At 39.4% G+C, this 20153-nt stretch overlaps 1 protein-coding gene across 1 annotated transcript in view; it reads left to right on the top strand.

Annotated features, from left to right (window-relative positions):
* The window catches only part of CERS6 (ceramide synthase 6), a 93084-nt gene that overhangs the window by 28044 nt on the left and 44887 nt on the right, over positions 1 to 20153 (top strand). The window contains exons 2-3 of the mRNA XM_054277989.1: positions 4242 to 4347; positions 6645 to 6775. Of these exons, the coding sequence (XP_054133964.1) occupies positions 4242 to 4347; positions 6645 to 6775 (237 nt within the window). The remainder of the gene's footprint in view (positions 1 to 4241; positions 4348 to 6644; positions 6776 to 20153) is intronic.

Here is a 20153-nt window from a genome sequence, read left to right as displayed (position 1 = left end):
GCAGAAGTATAAAACACCCTTTTTCCTCTGTATCAACCACCCTTGTTTTGATTTTGGTTCTGTTGAATGGGTAATCTTATCCTTTTGCAAAAATAATTGGTTAACATGTATCACTTACCTAACACTGTCAATTACTTTTGGACTAGTGTTTCTCAAATTCATAGTCTAGAAGAAACTTTATTTTCTTTTCAGACATTAAAAAGAGTGTGAGTTACATTAATCTAATATTCATTAGCTCTGTTAGCTTAATTTTTGTTTTGTTGGCTTTTCTGGGTTTTTTAGCCCTCTTTGGAAAGCCTTGTTAATTCTTGCAGACCTTTAAGTCTGTTTAAAAATTCCCAAACCTGTAGTCCCTATTTACCTGCTGTGGGCTCTGTTGTGGGTTAAATATCTGCAGAGCTGCTGAGGAACTGTCAGACATGGATTTGCTAAAGGGCAGCTGCTCTGGCCAGCTGGGAAATGGAGATGACCTGCTGGTGTGAAAGCACTACATTTGCATCCTATCAGAGGGCCTACAGGCACATTCCCAGTGCCCCAGATGACTAAAGAGTTCTGGATCTGTGTCTGGCCACATTCAGGGCAAAGACGACATGTTACAAGTGGGGCTGTTTGATTTATAGTAAGAAAAATTAAAGCCTTGGGCTTGGAGGGGGTGGGGTTTAAATGTGGCTTCTGTCTGTGAATGAGGAACCTGCCTTTAAAAAGGGTATTGAATTTTGATTTTAATTCCCTTGTTTGTGTTAGTCTTTCCTTTCTACATCCAGAATAGATGGGGCTATATTCAGCAAAATGTGTTTGTCCTTAAATTTCTGTATAGTTGAATACCAGCTTGCAATTCAGCTGTACTGAAATCCATTGAAAAGGAGATATTGGTGTGGTGTCTGTTCAGATTTCTGTGTTTAACAAAGAAAAGCTGGCAATATACTCAGTTCCACTCTCCTTACTCTTTCACAATAATTGCTCCCTCTTAATTGCAGTACCTTATGCAATAAATGGTCCCATGGGATTCACCAAGACTGTTTAGGGAATTGAATACCACAGTGTTAGCGGAAATGGAAAAAATGAATAGTGCTTTTAAGAAGTGCAGCATTTGGCAAAACACTCAGTTTGTACATGTATCAAACATTAATTCTTTTTTTTTACTTATGAATACATTTAAATTCTTACAGAGGAGTATCATGTTAATGAAGCTTTTTATGGCATCTGTGAAATTTGGGACCCTGTTAAATGAATTCTACTTTAAATGACTTTGAACTCTACTACTGTAGCCTTGAAAAACATTTTTGCACTCTAAAGTATATCTTGATTTGGTTGGGTTTCTCTATGAAAAAAAAAAAAACCTCACATTTTATGAGTTCTGCCAAAAGCAGTCACATGGACAAAGCTTGGCTCATGCATACTTGAATTAGTGCTCAAACCTGCTCAGTATTGCAGGTGTCTAAAATTTTTCAGTTAAAACTGCTTTTTCTTGAGTGTCCTGGTGGGACCTTTGTGGGTTTTTTGGAGCTTTCCCTGTCCCTTCATCACTGACATAGCTGGCCAAGATAATCCTGGGTCTTGCAGCTGTGTACTGTGGACAAGCTCTGCTTTAAGTCACGTGTCCATTCCTCCCATGCACGTGACAAACATAAGCAACAAAGGCAGAAAAGCTCATGTTTGTGTTTAGAAAATGTGTTTTGCTTTAGGTAATGGGTATAACATCTATATTATAATTTTAAGGTTAAAAAAACTCCACTGGGTCTGTGCTTTGTCCTGGATTTACCTAGGCTATTCATTAACATCACATGTAATTTTAATATAATTTAAGCAAACGTAGCTGGCTGGCTTAGATTTAAATTAATATCAGCTCAGCATGAAACATGTTGGACTTATGTCTTGTTGAATTTTTTTCTAGCTGGGACTTTTTATCTGCTTTTTTCCTCTTAAATTAGTATGTTTAGGGAACTGCCTCTCTATTGGAGTTATAGCATGGCTATCACATTCCTTCACTCTGGAGAAGGAGAAAAGCAAAACAGAGGTTGCAAGATGTATTTTGTTAAAAGAATAGCGAACACACAAAACAGCAGCAAAACCCCCAAGCAAACAAATAAAACCCCCCCATACCCTCCAAATAAACACAAAAATCCTAAATCATGTCTCATTTCAGAGGAGACTGACTTAAGAAGTGGACAGAAACTCCATCTGAAACAATTTTGATTTTGATTTTTGTGGTTATTTAATAACTGTTTCTTGATTTTGCTGTTGATAATGGAGGCTGAGCTTGGTTTCCTCTGTGAATGCACAAAGCTGCTGCAGTTGTCCTCTGTTTCTTTTATTTGTTTTCACTCTGCCTACAGCATTCCCCTGTCCCTCTACTTTTAAATGTTTCCTCTAACGGCTTCGTAAAATTAGCTTTAATAGTGATTGACATTGGCTTTATTGTCTCTTTAAGGATTGACTCTTGTCTAGCTCTATGGCTTACTCTTCAGGAAAATGTTTTTATTGTCTTTATTATTAAAGACTTGAATTTCTAGCTATTTTACAGCTTTTTGATACAAAATAAGAACATAGATGCTAATATTCTGAGCCCTATTGTTACATTATGAAATGTTTTAGATTCTTTAGTAAAGTAAACTTCTGAAATCAAATTGCATTGGCTTCTTCAGCTATCTTTTTGGTTATCAGCTAGCAGCAATTACCGGCACTGCTTTGGTTATGTCTGTATTGAAATCAAGAATGCAATTCTCACTTCTTTTATCAGCTTATACTTTAACTAACATACAAATTTCCAATGTCCCTTGATTAAATTGTATTTACACCTAACATGCAGAGCTTACATGCTTCTTTTTCATGAGCAGAAGACTGAATTGTCTTCTTGAGCTTAGTAGTGAAACTGGGTTCATCAAAGCTCTGAACTCTAAAAAGCAGGGAAGTTACACCTGATGCAATGCCTTTAATTTGGTTGATGCTATAGAGGTAGCATGATGGTTACACTCTGCAATCAATTTAGATTGCCACCAAAGTTTTACAGAGTGTGAGGGGTTTTTTCCTTCTGTAACACGCTAGGAGCAAATAGTGAGATCACTGATAACATTGCATGTGTTTTTGAATATTTGTCCTCTCAGTCAATCACCAACATAATTTCAGGCTATAGAATTACCTTTCATATGGATTTGTGTCAATGTATCAAGAATTTTTGTCCAGGAAAACAAGGTGGTCTGGCATCACTCATCTTTATTTACCAAATGCTATTGCTGTAACCACTATCACACTGATTAGGACTTAATTCCCTTTAATCAGCAGTGCTGTCTTAAACATGGCAGAAACAGCAGTTGTAGCTCACAACAGGGCTTAAAATGGGGCTTGTGTGTGCATAAGAATTCTGGGATTTTTTTGTAGCTTGTGGTCATTCAGCTGGATAAATGTGGAACCATTTAAGTACCAAGTGTTGTTTTGGTCCTTGCTGGCGAATGAAGCTTAGGGAAAGAGAAGCTGTTTGAGTGAAGTAATGAGTTATATAGCTCAAAGACAGCAGAGGTTCATGGTGTTCAGAGATGAATGGGATTCCTATACAGTGCTTTTAGCTTTCATAGGAATTCCAGATTTAGGCTCGTAGTTACAAATAATTTAATTTTTTGTGAGTAGAGTGGTGGTTGTTGACTATATGTAAACTACACAATTCAACTCTAAAATGTCTCAGAGAACTTAGGGATTGGTGTTAGGATTTTGGACAGCCTCATACTTCAGCAGAAGAGTATTGCTTGTGTCTCTGTACCATGTAAATTTTATGCTTTTAGGAAATTGCATTGACTGGGCAGCTTAAGTGCTTCCTGCCTTTCAGGATTCTGAAATTCCACTGTGCCAAAGGAGTCCTGAGGCAGTAGCTACTTTGGAAACTGATTTTTAAAAAGACTGTGTTTGGAGGATAATATTATATGCTCCTCAAGCTGTCCTGCTCTTCTCTTTAGTTGGTGCTTCTCTAGGAGGCATTCTTCTTATGCTTTTGTTCTAATCTCTTTCTTTACAACATGAAAGAAAATCCTCTGTTTCATGTGTTCCAGGAGTTCCTTTCATCTTTCAAAGTGATGTTCCTTACTTTGTGATGTAATTGCCTATATGAGCTTGCTTTTGAGCTGTAAAACTAAGTATTGTTTTTGTTGGCAGGGTTATAATGTTTGACATTTACCACATGCCATTGATTGGTAACAGAAATGAAGTAAATAACTGAATGTTTTCTTCTCTCATTTTTCTGTTTCTCACAGGTTCATTGCTAAACCATGTGCCTTAGGCCTTAAAGTCCAAGCCAATGGACCACAGAAAGCTCAACCTAATGCTATCTTGGAGAAGGTTTTCACAGCTATTACAAAGGTACTGTGTCTGACTAAAATATTTACCTTGTGAAGTGGTTTGTGGCACTGTAAACTATGTCTGAACAAAGCAAGGCTAACAGATGCAGCACTGCATTTTTGCACCTCAAATCAGAAATTTAGATATTGGGGATGTCATTAATGCCAGCTTGCGTGGTTGTGTATCCCTTTATGATGTCTCCTGTAAGTTTTCAATAAAAAATTGTCACAGAAACTTTGTAGATGCCATATGGCCACCTACATTTTTTTGCTTCTGATCTGTTTTTGCTTCTTACCTATTTTGTATCAATTTTTGCAAAATTGTTGGGGTTTTTAGAAAACAAGGGTTCATTGTAAGCCAGTAATATTGATACCAAGTTTTCCATGAAACTTCAAAGCTATCCCTTCTAGGGAAAGGCCTGTTTTGCTGCTGTCCTAGCTAAAGGAGAACAACATAGAAAAGTGGGGAGAAACTGACTGAAAAATGTTTTATTTGCAGCTTGCATATTTTTCTTGTACAAGATTTTCCCCCCCACAACTTACGTATCTGTCTCTACATCTCTCACCTTATGACATCTCAACCTGTTTGTTGTTCTGTCCATGCTTTTCAAGCATCCCAAATTTTTCTGCAGGAGCTTTGCATTCCCACCTTGGCTCCAGACTGCAGCTGGGCAGCAGTGTAAACAGAGAGTATTAAAGTCATAGAGGACAAAACTGGGTTCAGTGTCACAGACAGTGAAATAGGCTGTGGATCTGTCTTGCTTGTGTGTCCTACACTACCCAGAGATCACCATGGCACTTGCTGTGAGTTTTGTCCTGTTTTTAGGGAGGGAATTGTGTGTGCCTAGCTTCTGAAAGCTTCAGGATATACTCTCATACAGACTCTGCTGAAGGAAGAATGGTTAGGTTTTGTTAGTTGTGCGTTTGTTTGTTTGTTTGTTTGTTTTTAATATTTTGTCATAAAAACTGGTAGTCTGACACAGGGCCTGAAATACCTGTGACTGTGAAGAGCTCCAAACAAAAGTATCTGCTTTCCTGCAAGAATCTGGTAGCTGCTCTCAGAGAAGGTGTCCCATTTAGCTCCCTGCCTTTTTTGAATCCTATACAGCAGTTCTCTCTAGTCAAACTCCCAAGAGCTGCATCAAACATTTCATTTTTCTAAGGTTACGGAAATTGCTTTTCTTAACCTTCCATTGAAAAACTAGTAGATACTTTGGTAGACTATAAAACTTTATTGAGATGGATGCCAAATTCATCCAACTTCAACCTTCTCTTGTCTCATCCTTTCATTTCTCTATTTTTCCTGTGTTTTCTTGGAGGCTGATAGACAAAATTTCAGCCTAACAGAAGTCTTGCACGTCCGTGTCTTGCAACAGTTAAAAATTTAAGGCTCTTTTTTGTAAGAGCTCTTGTACTTCATTCAATATATGTAACTGATTTGTAGAAATAAAGCTAAAGTTCCAGAAAACAGATTGTGCATTTTTCTGTTTATTTAAAAAAAACTATGTGATCAGGAGAAATACATAAGAAGTACATATGCTTCACTGTACATGTAGAATTGCTCTATGATTGGAGATTTTTCCTGTACTGCTCTTCAAATTAAAGACAAACTAATTTTCTTTTGCCTTACCTCTGCACTGGTTTGCACCCACACTAATGGTGTGAGTCTTCTACATTTTCTGCTTTGGAGAATATTTGTGTGTATTTAGTTTTACAGAAAACAATTCCAGAAAATGTCTCCCTGTTGTCAAGGTGATTTGCCTTTTGAAGTTGCTACTTTGTTTAGCGACCTCATTTTTTAACATTATTGTGCAGAAACATGGGATTTATCTTCTTTGTGTGTCAGTCAAACCATCTTCCCTAGTGCAAGAGTCCATAGGACAAAGATCCTGATGTAGGAGAGTGGAACAGGTACTAGGACAAATGTCCTGATGTAGGAGAGTGGAGCAGGTATTAGTGTGTGGCAGGCAGTGGAGTGTTTGTAAGAGCCACTGCTCCAGAAATGCATGGCATTTTATGGCTGCTAAATTTCACTTCCAAGTCTCAAGCAAGTTTCAATCCCATTGTCCCTTTAAAGTTTTTTATCAGTAATGGATCTGCACATCACGTTACAGCATCTGTCCTTCTAGATTAATTGTCATTGTAAATGTATTCTGACGGGAATCTGCCAGTAGAGATTTCTGTGAATTTATTTCTGTGTATCCATGTGTCTGACTGACAGCCTTGGTAAGAAGGCTAGAGTCAATTTCAGTGGTTCTGAATTTAAAGTGCTAATGCAGTTGAGCTAGAAAATAATTTTTGTGCTTCTCTGTTTTGTAGCATCCAGATGAGAAGAGGCTGGAAGGGCTCTCCAAGCAGCTGGACTGGGATGTGCGCAGCATTCAGCGTTGGTTCCGACAAAGGCGCAACCAGGAGAAGCCCAGCACCCTTAGGAAGTTCTGTGAGAGCATGTAAGGATGCATGTTCTCTTCTTGTGTCTTGTTGAGCCTGTGTTCTCATCAGTTTTCCCCTTTGTTTTTCACAGGTACTTTTGCAGACAATTAGAAAATTATACAAATTGGTAGAATATAACTAATGAGAAAAATAATCTTCATTTTCCTGAAGGAGTCAGATTGTACTTTTCAGGGATTTTCAGTGGTCAAAAGCTTGCAGAAATCATGTTGCTGTGATTCTATACTATCAGGGCACCAGCTAATACCAAATCACCTGATGTTAGTGTGCTGTCCTTACAGCACTACCTTTAGCCATACAAGCTGATGCACATGTGAAATGGAGGAACAAAGATAAAAGGCAGTTGGGTTGTTAAATAAAAAGAAGACAGAAGATAAATTGTCTAAAGATGACTGCCCTTTATTAAACAGAATAACTTAGGTGTCAGAATGCTTAAGTCTGTTCTTTGGTATTTACAGCTAAAATCCTCCTTCCTTAATGTTTAATAAATCAAGGCATGATGAGATTATGACAAAATGGCTTGGTCATTTTGTTGCCAGCAGCTGCTGGCCTAAGAGTTACTAATTTTTGAGATCAGTGAAGAACAATCTTTTTTCTGCAAGAGTTGTAGTTAACTTGTCAGCTGTGGAGTCTTGGGAAAAAGTATTGCTTTATTAGTCTTAGAGGTAGCATATTTGGGTGGCATATTTTGCTTCCTCTGTAACTCAGCTCAAAGACCTCGCTCTCTTGCACTGGTGCCAGGGCACCTGGGTGAACCTACAGATAGAAAAATTTAAGCATACCATGAAGTACTGGCATGGATAGGGTAGTAATAGGTGCTGAATTTGTGGCATGCATTATCAAAATGGGATGCAAATGGCAGCTATGAGTGCAGACTGGAAGGTAAGGTCAAGCTGTAGTGAAGTGCTGACAGAATATAGTGCCAGCTTTGTTTAGGGGGAGCTATTGGCATTTCTGCAATATGCGTATTTAACAGTCATGATAAAACTTGTCCAAACAGAAGCGAGATGGCATAAATAATAGGTCAATACTTCAGGTTCTCTCTGTTCATGGTTTGCAGGAGGTGCAGTAAGAGCTGCCTCTCTATTTCTGTGCTACCTAGTGCTGTGGGAATGTGGTGTTATCCAACCCAACTGTGTGTGCCTTGCCCTAGGAGCATTTCCAGTGGTGGACTGTGTGCCACCAGCTGACCTGACACATCTTGGACAAAGTTGTTGGCATGTAGTCAGACTACTGCGGGGAGCCCAGGGTTCCCTTTTATCCCTTCAGTATGGGTTCAGTTAAAGTGTGGTTTAGTTAAATATGTCCATCAGAGTGCTAAGCAAGGTACTTCAGAAAGTTTTGACCAAAGAAATCCTTTGGTATGGAGTCTGTAGCCTTTTCATAGCTATTGAGTTAATGGGGTGGCTTTTGAGAGATGTAGTGACTGTGTGTGACAGGTGCTTTGAAGCTCTGAGCTCCTGAAGTTCATGTTCCCACAGCAGTCATGGGAAGGGGAGCACTCCAGTCTTCAGTAATTCAGGTGCCAGTGGAGAGTTTCGACAGAACAAAGTGTGCCCTTATCTCATAAGCAAGAGCAGAGCAAGCAGAATGACAGTGATCTCTGCCTACACCTTCATCCTGCTGAGCTGCTGTTGTCCCTCCAGAGAAGGCTTCAGTTTTCCTGGGAACAGCACTGATTGACTGTGGCGTGGGAAGGAAAGTGAGAGAACCCACGGCAAATGTGGATCTGCCTAAAAAGAACTCCAACTCTTTTCACATGGAGACGATTTAATTTACTGCTAGACAAAGTGTTCCTTGGGCCCAGAGTGGCTTTTCCATGATGAAAGGGAAGAGGAGCTGTGCCAGAAGGGCTGTAGGCCATTTTTGACTGCTTTATCTTGCTTGCAAATGAATAGCGTGGGCACTATCTAAGGTAGAGTAGCTTCAATGTGACAAAAGCTGAGAGTGAAATTTAATGATAAACACACTTGCCTGAGATGAATGATGCCAAAGACCCAGCCCCAAACACTCTATGCCAGTAACTTCATTACTAGGTTCTTATTGTCACAGATTTCTCACTTTCTCTAACCCTTCCCTTCTTTTCAAACAATTACAATTCTGATCATTAACAGAGTGCAGAGAAACCCCAAAACCTACACTGCTCGCTGCTTCTTGAGGGGGAAGGGGTGTTTGGTGGGTTTTTTAGTTTTGTTTTGTTTCTGTTTTGTTTGTTTGTTTTTGTAGGTTTTTGTTGTTTTGTTCTGTGGGTTTTTGGGTTTTTTTTTGTTTTGTTGTGTTTTGTGGTTTGTTTGTGCGTTTGTTTGGTTTGGGGGTTTTTGTTTGTTTTTGTTTTGTGGGGAGTGTTTTTGTTTTGTTTTGTGGGGAGTATTTTTTGGTGATTTTGTTGGTTTGACTGGAGTAATTCCTTTGCTGCCAGTCTTTGTCAGATATTCAGGCCATGGGCAGATGATGGTTATATGAAGAAAACCACAGTAGTAAAATCTCCTGTTTATTGATACTGTTTGTGTCACAGCATTATAGTGAAAATAAATTACTTTTTCAGGAACCTTTCATAGCCAGTATTCACGCCATAGAGTTTTGTCTGTCAATGTGGAAGAGAAGGTGTAATTTGATTTTTGGAGCCATAGAGACCCTAATGGTGAGACCCTAGTGGTGTTACATACCTGCTTAAGCTTAAGATGTTATGGTGATAAGTATTTGTATGAAATATGAAATAGATAACTTCACTAGGTGGTGATTAATGTATATAATCACCAGGTGGTGATTAATGATCCAGTCAGAAAGTAATAAATGCAGCACTGAGTATTATTTTACTAGCAAGTCAGTCCTCGTATCCCAAGGATTAGGTGATTCTGGCATGAAACCTGGAGTTCAAGTCACAGTTTGTAGTCACTAGGAAAGGTATCCACCTAGTATAACCTCAGATTGCAAAGCTCAGGCACTTAGCCCACTATATTAGTTGCAGAGAATAGTCTATCCATAGCTTTTCTTTCTGTTTTTTGAATTTAGACCATTTGCACTCCTTTCTTCAACTTGAAAGTCCAACAACCGTAAAGGAGGGGAAAAAAAGTGGTCAACTAAGTGTGCAAAATGAACTTTTCTACTTCCATGTATTTCTGCTGGGCTTTTATTATTCTTTTCTCTCTGTCCCTATGGCACAGCCTAAATCAAGAATATTACTTTGCTTATTGCCACACAGAATACAAAATCCAATAATGTCTTTGTTAATGTTTGATGTGTCAGAAAGCCAATGCAGGAGTGATTCCCAAACCACTTCCAGTGTCTTCCCAGTTTCCATGTGTTGTTTCTGCTCATAGTACCAGTGTGTAGGCATGTCTGGTTTTCTCAAAGAGAGAGCATTCTGTCCTCTCCCCTTGTTGTCTGGCACAAAGGGAGAGAACCTGTGATGCTAGAAGTTACTAGCCTGGGATTTTGGAATGTCATCAGGCCGATGGCTTGTCTGTCCTACAGCTATGTACATTTAAGCAAGCTGCTTATTAGAGATATTTATGTGGTTTCTAAGGAGTGTCTGGAAGAAACATATGGCCAAGAGAGATGTTTTGAGTTTATGCAACATTCTGCATGTGAAAACATGGAAATGTGCAGACAGAAGAGCCAAAGATCTATTTTTTCCTCCCCTTTATTCTCTAGAAGAAGCTTGGATACTAAATTGTCTGTAAGTAGGGTGTCTTTTAGTTTTGATGTAGAGGAGAGAAGAGCCTCTGTCTTGTATCCTAGCTAGATATTGTTTTTCCTAAGGAATTGAAATTTTGTTTATGCACATTTTGTTGTTGCTTTGGAGGAAGATTTTATCTGGCTGTGCCTGTATATGAGTGTGTGTGTGTGTGCACATGTATGTGTATAGATGTAGAGGAATACCAATTGGGGTTTTTTTTGCTTGTTATACACGTTTGTGTGAAAATTCTGTGGGCTGTTAGCAACTTCTTGGGTTTACTGCTGTTCTCAACTAGCAGAGTAATTCTGTCCTACAAAATTGTACTGGAAAAATAACTGTGAAAGGGATAGAAATGAAGACAGCTGTTTGGTTGTTGAAATTCTGAACTGTGCTGATGCACATGATAACAGAATGTGCGAAAGAATTCATCAGTCTGTGCTCTGTGTTGAGCAGTAAAGCATTAGAAAATAAATAGGCTTTTAGCTCTGAGTATTTAATAGCATCAGGCTCTCCTAAGCCAGCTTCTAACACACTTCTGATCTGAGGAAAAATTTGTGGTAGGTGGTACTTTGAGTCCATTTAATTTTGATTTGTCAACTGCTCCAGTGCTAGATGGAATGAAGGACTAACCAGTGTTTCATGAAAACTGTTTTTCATGAAACTGTGTTTCAGTGTCCTAGAAAAGCAAAGAGGGGATGAGTCTGTCAAGACCCACAAAGTGCTCTGCAGCAAATGTGGTTGTTACTCTTCAGTGGCCACAGAACTGCACTATCTCCCTTGTTTTCCTTTGCTGTTTTCCATGGAATGGGAGTTGCTGTTACTTGGGCAATCAGATATTTGGTATTGTGTTGATAAGTGGATTACGACATGAGGGGCAAGTAGGTTCAGGCGTTGGCAGAGTCACATTTGTGAGGCAGCTTTTTGGATGAAGGATGTAGGTGTTCAATGAAACGTGAAGGGAGTTGGAGCCTGTGAAATTGTTCCAGAACAGGGAATGTGTGTGTTTGCTGAGTGCAAGAGGTGTTTATTATGGCTTCAGGTGGTAGGGGAGTTGAGAAAGGAGACTCTTAATTGCTAGTAAGTGGTAACTGAAGTGCAGAGTAACAAAGATGATCTGGCAATTTTTATCTGCACTAAGCATGTAAAATACTGCCTTTTTACAATAGTACTGTAAGAGTTGCATTTAGACTCTGGAGTTAATACATTCAAGGACCTATTACTCTCTTAAAAGAATCATGTCTAGTAACATCACTGAAGAGAGATGTGCTTGAATGCAAGGCCTCTGTAGAAAGTAAAAGTGAATGAGGCATTGATACTGAGACTCATGTCAGGGAAACTAGAGCTGTACAAAAAGGCCTGGAGTCACGTTTGACTATGTAAAACCATGACAGAAATCCTGATCTGTTTTACATCAGGGTAAGATGTTGCTCCACAAGAGTAGCACTCAATAGTTTTGCATGTTAGTGATTCCTTTGTCTGCTACTCTCTAAGCCATGTATGAAGTCAGAATGGAAAAGTATTGATGGAGCCTTTTATTTTATGTAAATGTATGTTTTTGTATTATGTCATTCAGCACTGGTTCACTGATGGCCTCCCTGCTCAAAGAGAAAGAGGGTGAGACAGTATTGGTTGCCTTGAGTTACATAATACATAGTAATTTGTAGCTTGAGTCCCTGGACACACAAATAAGTGAATGGCTGGCAAGCTGTCCTAATTTTAAAGTTGTGAGAGCACAGTGCAGCCATGTCAGCAATTTTAATTCTTCTCTAGCACTTGTTCTCTGATAAACCTGTATTAAACATGTTCCATGTACCTCCTCTCCAGCCCTCAGCTTGCCCAGCGCTCACACTTCCAAAGGCAGACTCTGGGCAATCATACCCAGCTGCCACAGCGTGGTTTGCTGTGGGTTTCTGCCTTCAGCTTTGCCTCTTGGCACATCTGTCTTTTTAGGCTGGGCCTCAGGACTTCTCACTGCCCTAACATGGTGTTAGGGGGAACTTACAACATTAGTTAAGTGTCAGGAGTTGCCAGCCCTCTTTCCTTGTGATTCTGCTGGAGCAGACAGGCAAAGATGGCCATGCCATGTCCTCAATAATATGCTCACTGGGTTTTAAGACTTTAGTGCTTTAAGCGCTTATTATTTTGCATCTTGTGAAATTCCCTCTTTCCTCAAGTTGAATTACTTAAAATTATGAATTCCCTGCCCTTACTGCCTTCTGTGACACAGTTTTTAACACAACTAATTAATTTAAATTAACTCATGTGCTCATCCTGCCAAGACACCATCACTTAACATTATCATTGTACATTAAGCAAGGTTATAATTAACTAGGTTTCCATTCTCTTGTGGGTTGTATGGGCTCACCCTTGTCTTATATTATGGAAATTAAATAATTCCTCCTTAAGTTCTAGTTAATGTGAACACAAATCCAAAATTACAGTCACAATATAACAATTTAAGACAACTAAAGGAAACCTGAAAAGACTGAAGTAGCTACTGTTTTCTTGTGTTCTATGCACCTTAAATTGTCTAGTTCTTCATTGTGGCAGAACAAGCTGCCACCTTCAGTCAGCCTCAGTTTTAAATGAAGTTGGCAAACTGGAGACAAGTGCCTTGAAACACTGAAGAGTTAAGTGGCAGTAAGATGTTATTTTATACACAGCAATGAATGAATTTTATTTTATGCACTGCAAATCCTTACTTCTCTCTTCTTCCTTGTATTTATGTTGTTACACAGTTTTATTTCATATTTTATTGCCTTTCATTTTATAGATCCATGGACTATGCCTCTTCACAGAGACACAGAGTTAAGAGGAGAATTAGCTTTCACATTGTTTAACATTTTTCACTTGCATATAACTAGGCATATAACTACACTGTTTTCTGTGTTAGTAAGTTGTCTGCCAATGGCAAGGGGCTTGCAGTGGCCTGTAGCTGAATTTATGTAGTGGTGGTGGTCTCTGTGAGAACATGTACGTGATGCTGATGGAGATGAGAAACTTGGTAGTTTGTCTACTGCTTTTTGGGATGATGGTAGGCAATGTAGCTATAGGCACATGGTAACCCAGTGTTTGATACAGCTGCTGTCTTCTGCTTTGGTGTCTCGCCATAGACCTGCTGTGGCAGCTCACAGAGCCCAGGCTGCACTGGGGACCTCTCTAGTAACTTCATCTCTATGCTCCTCTTTTGCATTATATGTAAACCCATGAACTCATTACATTTTACTGGTATTATCAGTGTGACAGGCCTTTCTGCTTGTATTGACTGGTGACCAGGATTTGCTCATAAAGGCACGTTTATTTTTCACTTCCCTGAAGTTCAAGAAGCTAGCAGATTTGAAAAGGGGTATGTGAGATTTAAATTCTTCATTAATTTTTTCAGAAGAGTCAAGTAGTGCATCAGCTCATGTAGTCCTGGTTATTGGCAGGGTAAATCTTCTAAGATCAGGCCCTGAAACAGCCTGAAATGGTGACTATCAGACAGGAAGTATTCAGTATGATGTGCTGCAGAAAGCAGGCTTTGAAATTCTTAATGCTATCCCTTATGGCTAGTTATTGAAATATTTTAAGACAAATGAATATAGTTTGGTTAGATGGTGCTTCCTGGTAAATTTGGGGTTCTATCTTCTTTATCTGCTCTGATAAAAGCACTTTTGCAAGAACAATAGTACAAAAATTTCCTGTCCCTCTTTCTTTGTACAGTGCTTGGAATGCTGATGGAAAATAAATCTTTAAAAATAAAAAATGGACCAAAAAAAGCCTTCACTTTAATGAGCAACTTGTAGAGGTTTTTTTGAAGTTTGCAGTGATCCAACAAGCAATGAATGAGAGACACAGAAAGGGATGGAACATAAATGACAAAGTCAATACATTTCTTTGGCATGTAAAAGGGAAAACAAAATTGACAAGGTGAGGTTTGCATACTCTGCTATAAGCATTGCTTATCCTCCAATTTTAGCTATAATAGCCCTGCAACTCCCACTTGGAAGTTGGGGAGGTTTGTCTTCTGAAATGGAAGCACAGAATGTGAAGACAAAGCAGAGATCCGGGAGGCAGACTGATCTCTGCCTGTGTAGTCAGAGGCTGTGTGGTTGCTGTGCACAGCCTGGGATGTGCTGCATGGATCCAGCACAGCCAGCAGCTCCCTCAGGGAAATGGGGAAGCAGCACTGGACCCAGCCTGCCTCCACACAGGCCATACCCCTAAGGGTTCAGCATCTGCTTCAGCAGGGCAAAAACCGCTCTGGAACACACTTAATGCTACAGGAGAGTCACATTGAGCATGGGAGCAAAAGAAAACAAGTAATGCAAGTTGGTCTAAGAAGGTGGTTACCTGACACAAGGGTGCCTTATGCATAAAAATGTTGGCCATCATGGCAGGACAACATCATCAGGTGAAATTCAAATGCAGTCTGGAAGATTCAAGTTTTCATTCCTCTAGAGCTGTAGAGGAGTGGGACAGTGAGCAGCTGTTGTGCCTGCAGACAGGTGAGTTGTGAGATCATTGTGAGATTGGAGAGGGGAGGTCCCTGTTAGAAAGGCTTTGGATTGGTTTCTCTCTCCAGGACTCATCAGTAGTTGCATTGAGCATCACTGATGAGACAACAGGTCTGCTGGTCAGACCACAGGGATGGTGCATGGCAGCAACCTCTGGTTTTTCTGTGTGTGCTTCCCATGAGCTTTCCAGATAATATCTCGTTGTAGGGCAGGATTTGGCAAGGAGCATAGATCTCTGAGGTCTTATTTTTATTTTATGTAGCCCTCAAAGTACTCAGAAGAGAACAGTTGCATAATCATTGAACAGAAAGTATGTAACCTAGAATGAGTTACCAAAACACCTTTTGTATTATACATATTTTCTGGCCTAATTATAAAAACACACTTTATTATTTATAAAACTGCATTACTTCAAAATTTATTACTGTGTTTCCTTTCCTCTTTTCTGCACTACTAAATTTTGCTCTTAAGACTTTCAGAACTGCATTTGAGCATACAGATTTAGGACAGGACTGGTCTCAAGTGGTTCTGTAATACTAAATATTAAATAACTGATTCAAACTGCAACCAAGAGGAAAATCAGATGACAGTCAAGTCTTAATCCAGAAGATTGAAGAGGAGAGCAATACAGTGTTGTCAATTTATCATGCCTGATATTTTGCACATCTTAGTGAGTTGTGCATAACTGCCTTCTTCCTCATATAACATCTGCTTAACCACAGTGCAGGAAATATTCACCATTTGCATGGTCCAGGCTGACTCCATGCCAAAAGAGGCAAGAAGATTTTATTAATTCATTTATTTACCTATGTATTATTTTTAATTAACATTTTTTATATCTGCTTGCATCTGTCAGGCTTTGAGGAGATGCAGCAAATTATCATTACAGAAATCTGGGAAGGCAGGAAATTGGAACAGTGGAGCTTCTTCCATCAACCATGCAGTCATACTTGCAGCTTTGTATTAGAATAGGTATCAGGATTGAAGATAAGTAAAGATTTACTGCAGTCTACTGTTTGACCTCCTATGTATTGGATGGATTAAGCATTATTTTTTCAGTGCTCTGTCTTGTATTTTTACATGATTTGTTGCCTAAAAAATAGTATCTTTAGGGAAATTTTTTGTTGGTTTAGGGAGAAGGGTTACTGTTTGTTGTGTTTAGTTTTGGTTTTAACTTAAAGTTGGAGTAATAGGTAGGTGGACAATGTCACAAATATTAAGAAGTTGATCCAGAAGTTCAGAGTCCATTTTTTTTAGGATGATCCTCTCAATATTTGTCTTTAGAGGTAGTCATCTAGAAGGAATGTAAACCTCTGGCTATGTCAGAAGCAACATTAATTGGATTAAGTCTTCTTGAGTGAAGTTGAAGGCTGTCATACTGTAGTTGGGAGAGCAGAAAAATGCAATTTGAGGATAAAACAGATTGCTTTAAGTAACAGTGAGCATGTGTGGAACTTAGTGGTGCTTCTCATTTAAAAGAAATAAACACTGAATACTGCTTAAGCTCAGCCTCAGAAATGCTCCTTTGAGCACTCTCACAGTGAATAAAATTTCCACAACCAAAGGAAACCATTGCAGCAAAAAGTAGTTTTCAGTCCCAGCTAATGATTCCATAGCCCAGCTACATGTTTGTGCAGTCCATTCAGATTGTGGGGATTGAAATGGAGAACAAGCTGTATAATGGTTACTTCAAGCCTTCTCATCTCCAGAACCAAGACCTGCAACTGTGGAGATGCATGAAGCTCAGTTTGACTTTCAGTCCAAAGCCTGAGCACAGAGGTGTGTCAGCCACTGCCAGAAGGTGAGCAGGAGATGATAGAGAACAGCAAATCTTACATTTTACTGCACTCTCACATTTACACATGGAAGTGTATTTCCATGGAAAAACTTCAGGCGTCTGCATTTTCTCTGAAAATAGTTTTCAGAGCCAGAGAGCCAGTTTCTTCAACTGCAGACAATGTGGTGAGCTTATGACTAGTTGCTAAATAACAATGAGGTATTTTTAAGGTTAACTGTTTTGAAGTGTGGCATTCTCTCTCTCATTGTGGCCCTGTCTGTAGCAAACCAGTGGCAAAGGCATCTCTGTAAATAACAGCTACAATTCTGCAAGAATAATGGGTTTTATGTTTTTAACATTCTGTATTTACTATGTTTGGTGTTTTGTTGTCAGCATTTAGTTTTGGATCCTTGCTGAGCAGCAGGCACTGGTTTGGCATCAGAGCCATAAGCACTGTGAGCTGGGTGCTGCAGAGTTCTGCAGGACTGCCAGTGTTCACAGCCTGGCTGCTCAGTCTTCCTGCAAAAAAAGTGGAAAAAGGGAAACCTGCAGGAGCAGAGAGGCCTTGTGCCTCTTCACCCTTGCCCTAGGGAGAAGTGTTCATTTTTCTTAGGGAGGCTCCCATGCTGAGGTCACTCAGCCCAGACATGTGCTCTGCAAAAAGTATGGAGTAGGGGAGTGCTTTGCTTGACCACTGGACCACTGATTGAACTTTTTTTTTTTTTTTTTTTTTTTCTTGTTAGCCATAGTTTAATTTCATATTTCAGTGCAAAAATTCAGAGGGAAATTTAAAGGACAAAATTTCATTGGTGTGATGAAGGGAACCTGACAAGACATAAGCATGAAATTGGTGAAGTGCTTGCTCAAGTGGGCACTTCAAATAGTTTTTGCTGAATTGAGCATACCATGGGGTATATCAGGTTAGTTGGTGGAGGCTCTCCAACTTTTCCATCTTTTTAGATGATGTTCTGTGTCATGCTGAAGCATCTTTAAAATTTCATTAGCAGCTCAAAGTTAAAGGGGTTGAGACTGCTGTGGACTGGGAATGCATTCAAATGTAGAACAGGAGCAGTCAGATCTGCTTATGCACCTTTGAGGACTCTACAGCATTCTTTTTTTAAGACTACATTAGAAAAGAATTTATTTTTCTGTTATGGCAGAGTCACTCTTCAGCTTGACTTTTTTGCTGCAGTGTGTCGCATTTATGTTTGAAGCACTGGTCTGGTAAGCAACAGCACAACCTGAAGAATTTGCTGGAAGGTCCCTAAGTCCATTTGATCTCCCTTATTCAGATGCAAGCCTGGTTCAGTTTGGAAGTCTTATAGTGGAGGACTAAAGTGAACATCATAAACCTTATTGTGAGCAGACAGATCAGGTCTTTCAGAGCTCTTGTGCCTTGAGTGCTTTCATCTAGGTTTGCTGGATTCAAACTAACTTCAGCCTTTCAAGCAGCGCACTTTGTGTGTAAATGGGTAATTCAGATTTTGTCTCTATACAACTGACCAAAGGAATGTTTGAAGTCTGAGGGACAGAGTAAATTCTCACAAAACAGAGAAGCTTCAGCTGTTTTAATCTTTCAGTTGAACATGAATTGATGTGGCAGTGGCCCATGATGGAGTGCTTTACCTTGTGGCCTCCTCTGTATGTCTTTAAAAGGGCAGAGAATATTGCTGGGGGAAAAGGGGAACAAGAGGTATTTTAGTATGCAGCTTGCCTTGCTTTCCTGTTCTCTTGGGCTCTGCTACTGCTGCCTTAGAAGAAGTTGCTTTGTCCGCTGAAGACAATGAACTGTGACCAAACAACAACAGTATCCAGTGACATGTGGACACTCAGCATGAGCTGCTGATGCTTAAACAGGACATTAGAAAGTGTCCAAGGAGGCACCTAGGGCATCTTCCCTTTCTTGGGTTCTGCAACTATTCAGACTGTCTTAGGCTAGAGGCACTTTCCAACATTAGATTTGGGACTGTTACCTAGGACAAATTTGAGACAGCGCTTCATCAACCACCACTTTGTGAATTCAGTTTGAATAAAACTCAATAACCACACACTAAGAAAGGTGTCCTTCTCTTCCATGATGTCCTGTGCAGACAGAAAGAACATTTTGCCCAAGTTCCCAAATGCAAAGATGTTTTGGACACTGGGCTAAACTGTGAATAGGTGTGATTAACTGCTCATAACATTTTCCCTTTATTTGCATTTCCTCATCAGTGGGCTTCAGTGGGACCCACAGAGAGGCATAAAGAAGTATGTACTGTAGATTGAAATCCATCATTCATATTAGAGTGCTTGTTGCAAGAGAATTGGTTTGAGAGTTCACCTTTGGAGGGATCTTGCTTGGACATATCTGCACTGTATGAAAAGTATTTCTCACATACATTCTGTCCAAGTACTCTGTGTTCACAGTGTCTTCAAAGTGCCAGCATGAAAACAGTGTGCCATGTTAGTACAGTGCCCAAACCCTTGAAGGGTTTGCTATTTCTCTCATATCAGTTTAATAAATCAATTTCTTGCATGCTATGGGACTACAGTGTAAAATAGAGGTTCTATTCAGCTGAAGTATTGCACTTTAAATCTCATTGATGTTCTTACACTCTCCTCAAATTGGCAGAGGGTTATTTATTTACAAGTATTTAGAACTGTCTTTCTAAATACTTGTAAAAGTAGTTTTGAAGATAAAGGTTTGGATTAACCTTTAACATAGGAACATTTTCAGTTTTGTAACCATTCCAGTAATGTTTGAAAGCACTCCATTGCCAATTAACTGGAAGCTAATAGTTTTGCCAGTGCAGAGAAAGTTGTAAGTGCTGTAAAATGTGTCACTGAAGATGATTCATGTTGCAGCATTGCTTCACACTAAGGTAGCTAAATCTCATCCTGCTATAAACATTATGATTATTACTTCTCTGGTGTTTATATTAAGCATGTTTGTGTAGTCAGTCCAACCCTTCGGAAAAAAAAACAAACGAGGAATTCTTCTAAGAATTTATACTGCACAAGGTTATAATTTTATTTCCTTAGACTTCCAGTAGTTCTTTCATAAGTGAGTAATGGGTCCAAGAGATGGGAAGTTACTCTGTCTTCTTTTCTTGAAGACTGGAGAAAGACAGAGGTGAGGATGATTCTGTATTAAATCTCTTGGTGTTTTCTCTTATTTTCCATGGAATCCTGTTCTTAACTTCTAGTTTGCCTCTATCTGAAAAGAAAAACCAGAGGCTCAGCAATTATTCTGAATGCATTTGGGAAAATGTAGATCATTTTTAGCAAGGGATGCATGGGAAGTAGATGTAAATTATGGATATATATCTGTATCCAGCATATCAGTCTGTCCTAAATGCACTCCCTAAAACCAAATGTGGAGTGCTGCAATCTGCCGAGTGAATTTCCAGCTCATTGTGAATGACACTTTTATTTCTAAAGAGTCT

The sequence above is a fragment of the Melozone crissalis genome, unplaced genomic scaffold (genome assembly GCF_028551555.1).
Source record: "Melozone crissalis strain CALT ecotype California unplaced genomic scaffold, PUWL_Pcris_2 ptg000023l_1, whole genome shotgun sequence".
NCBI lineage: Eukaryota > Metazoa > Chordata > Aves > Passeriformes > Passerellidae > Melozone > Melozone crissalis.
The sequence above is the reverse complement of the archived record's forward strand: the minus strand, read 5'-3'. Positions and strand labels throughout refer to the sequence as shown.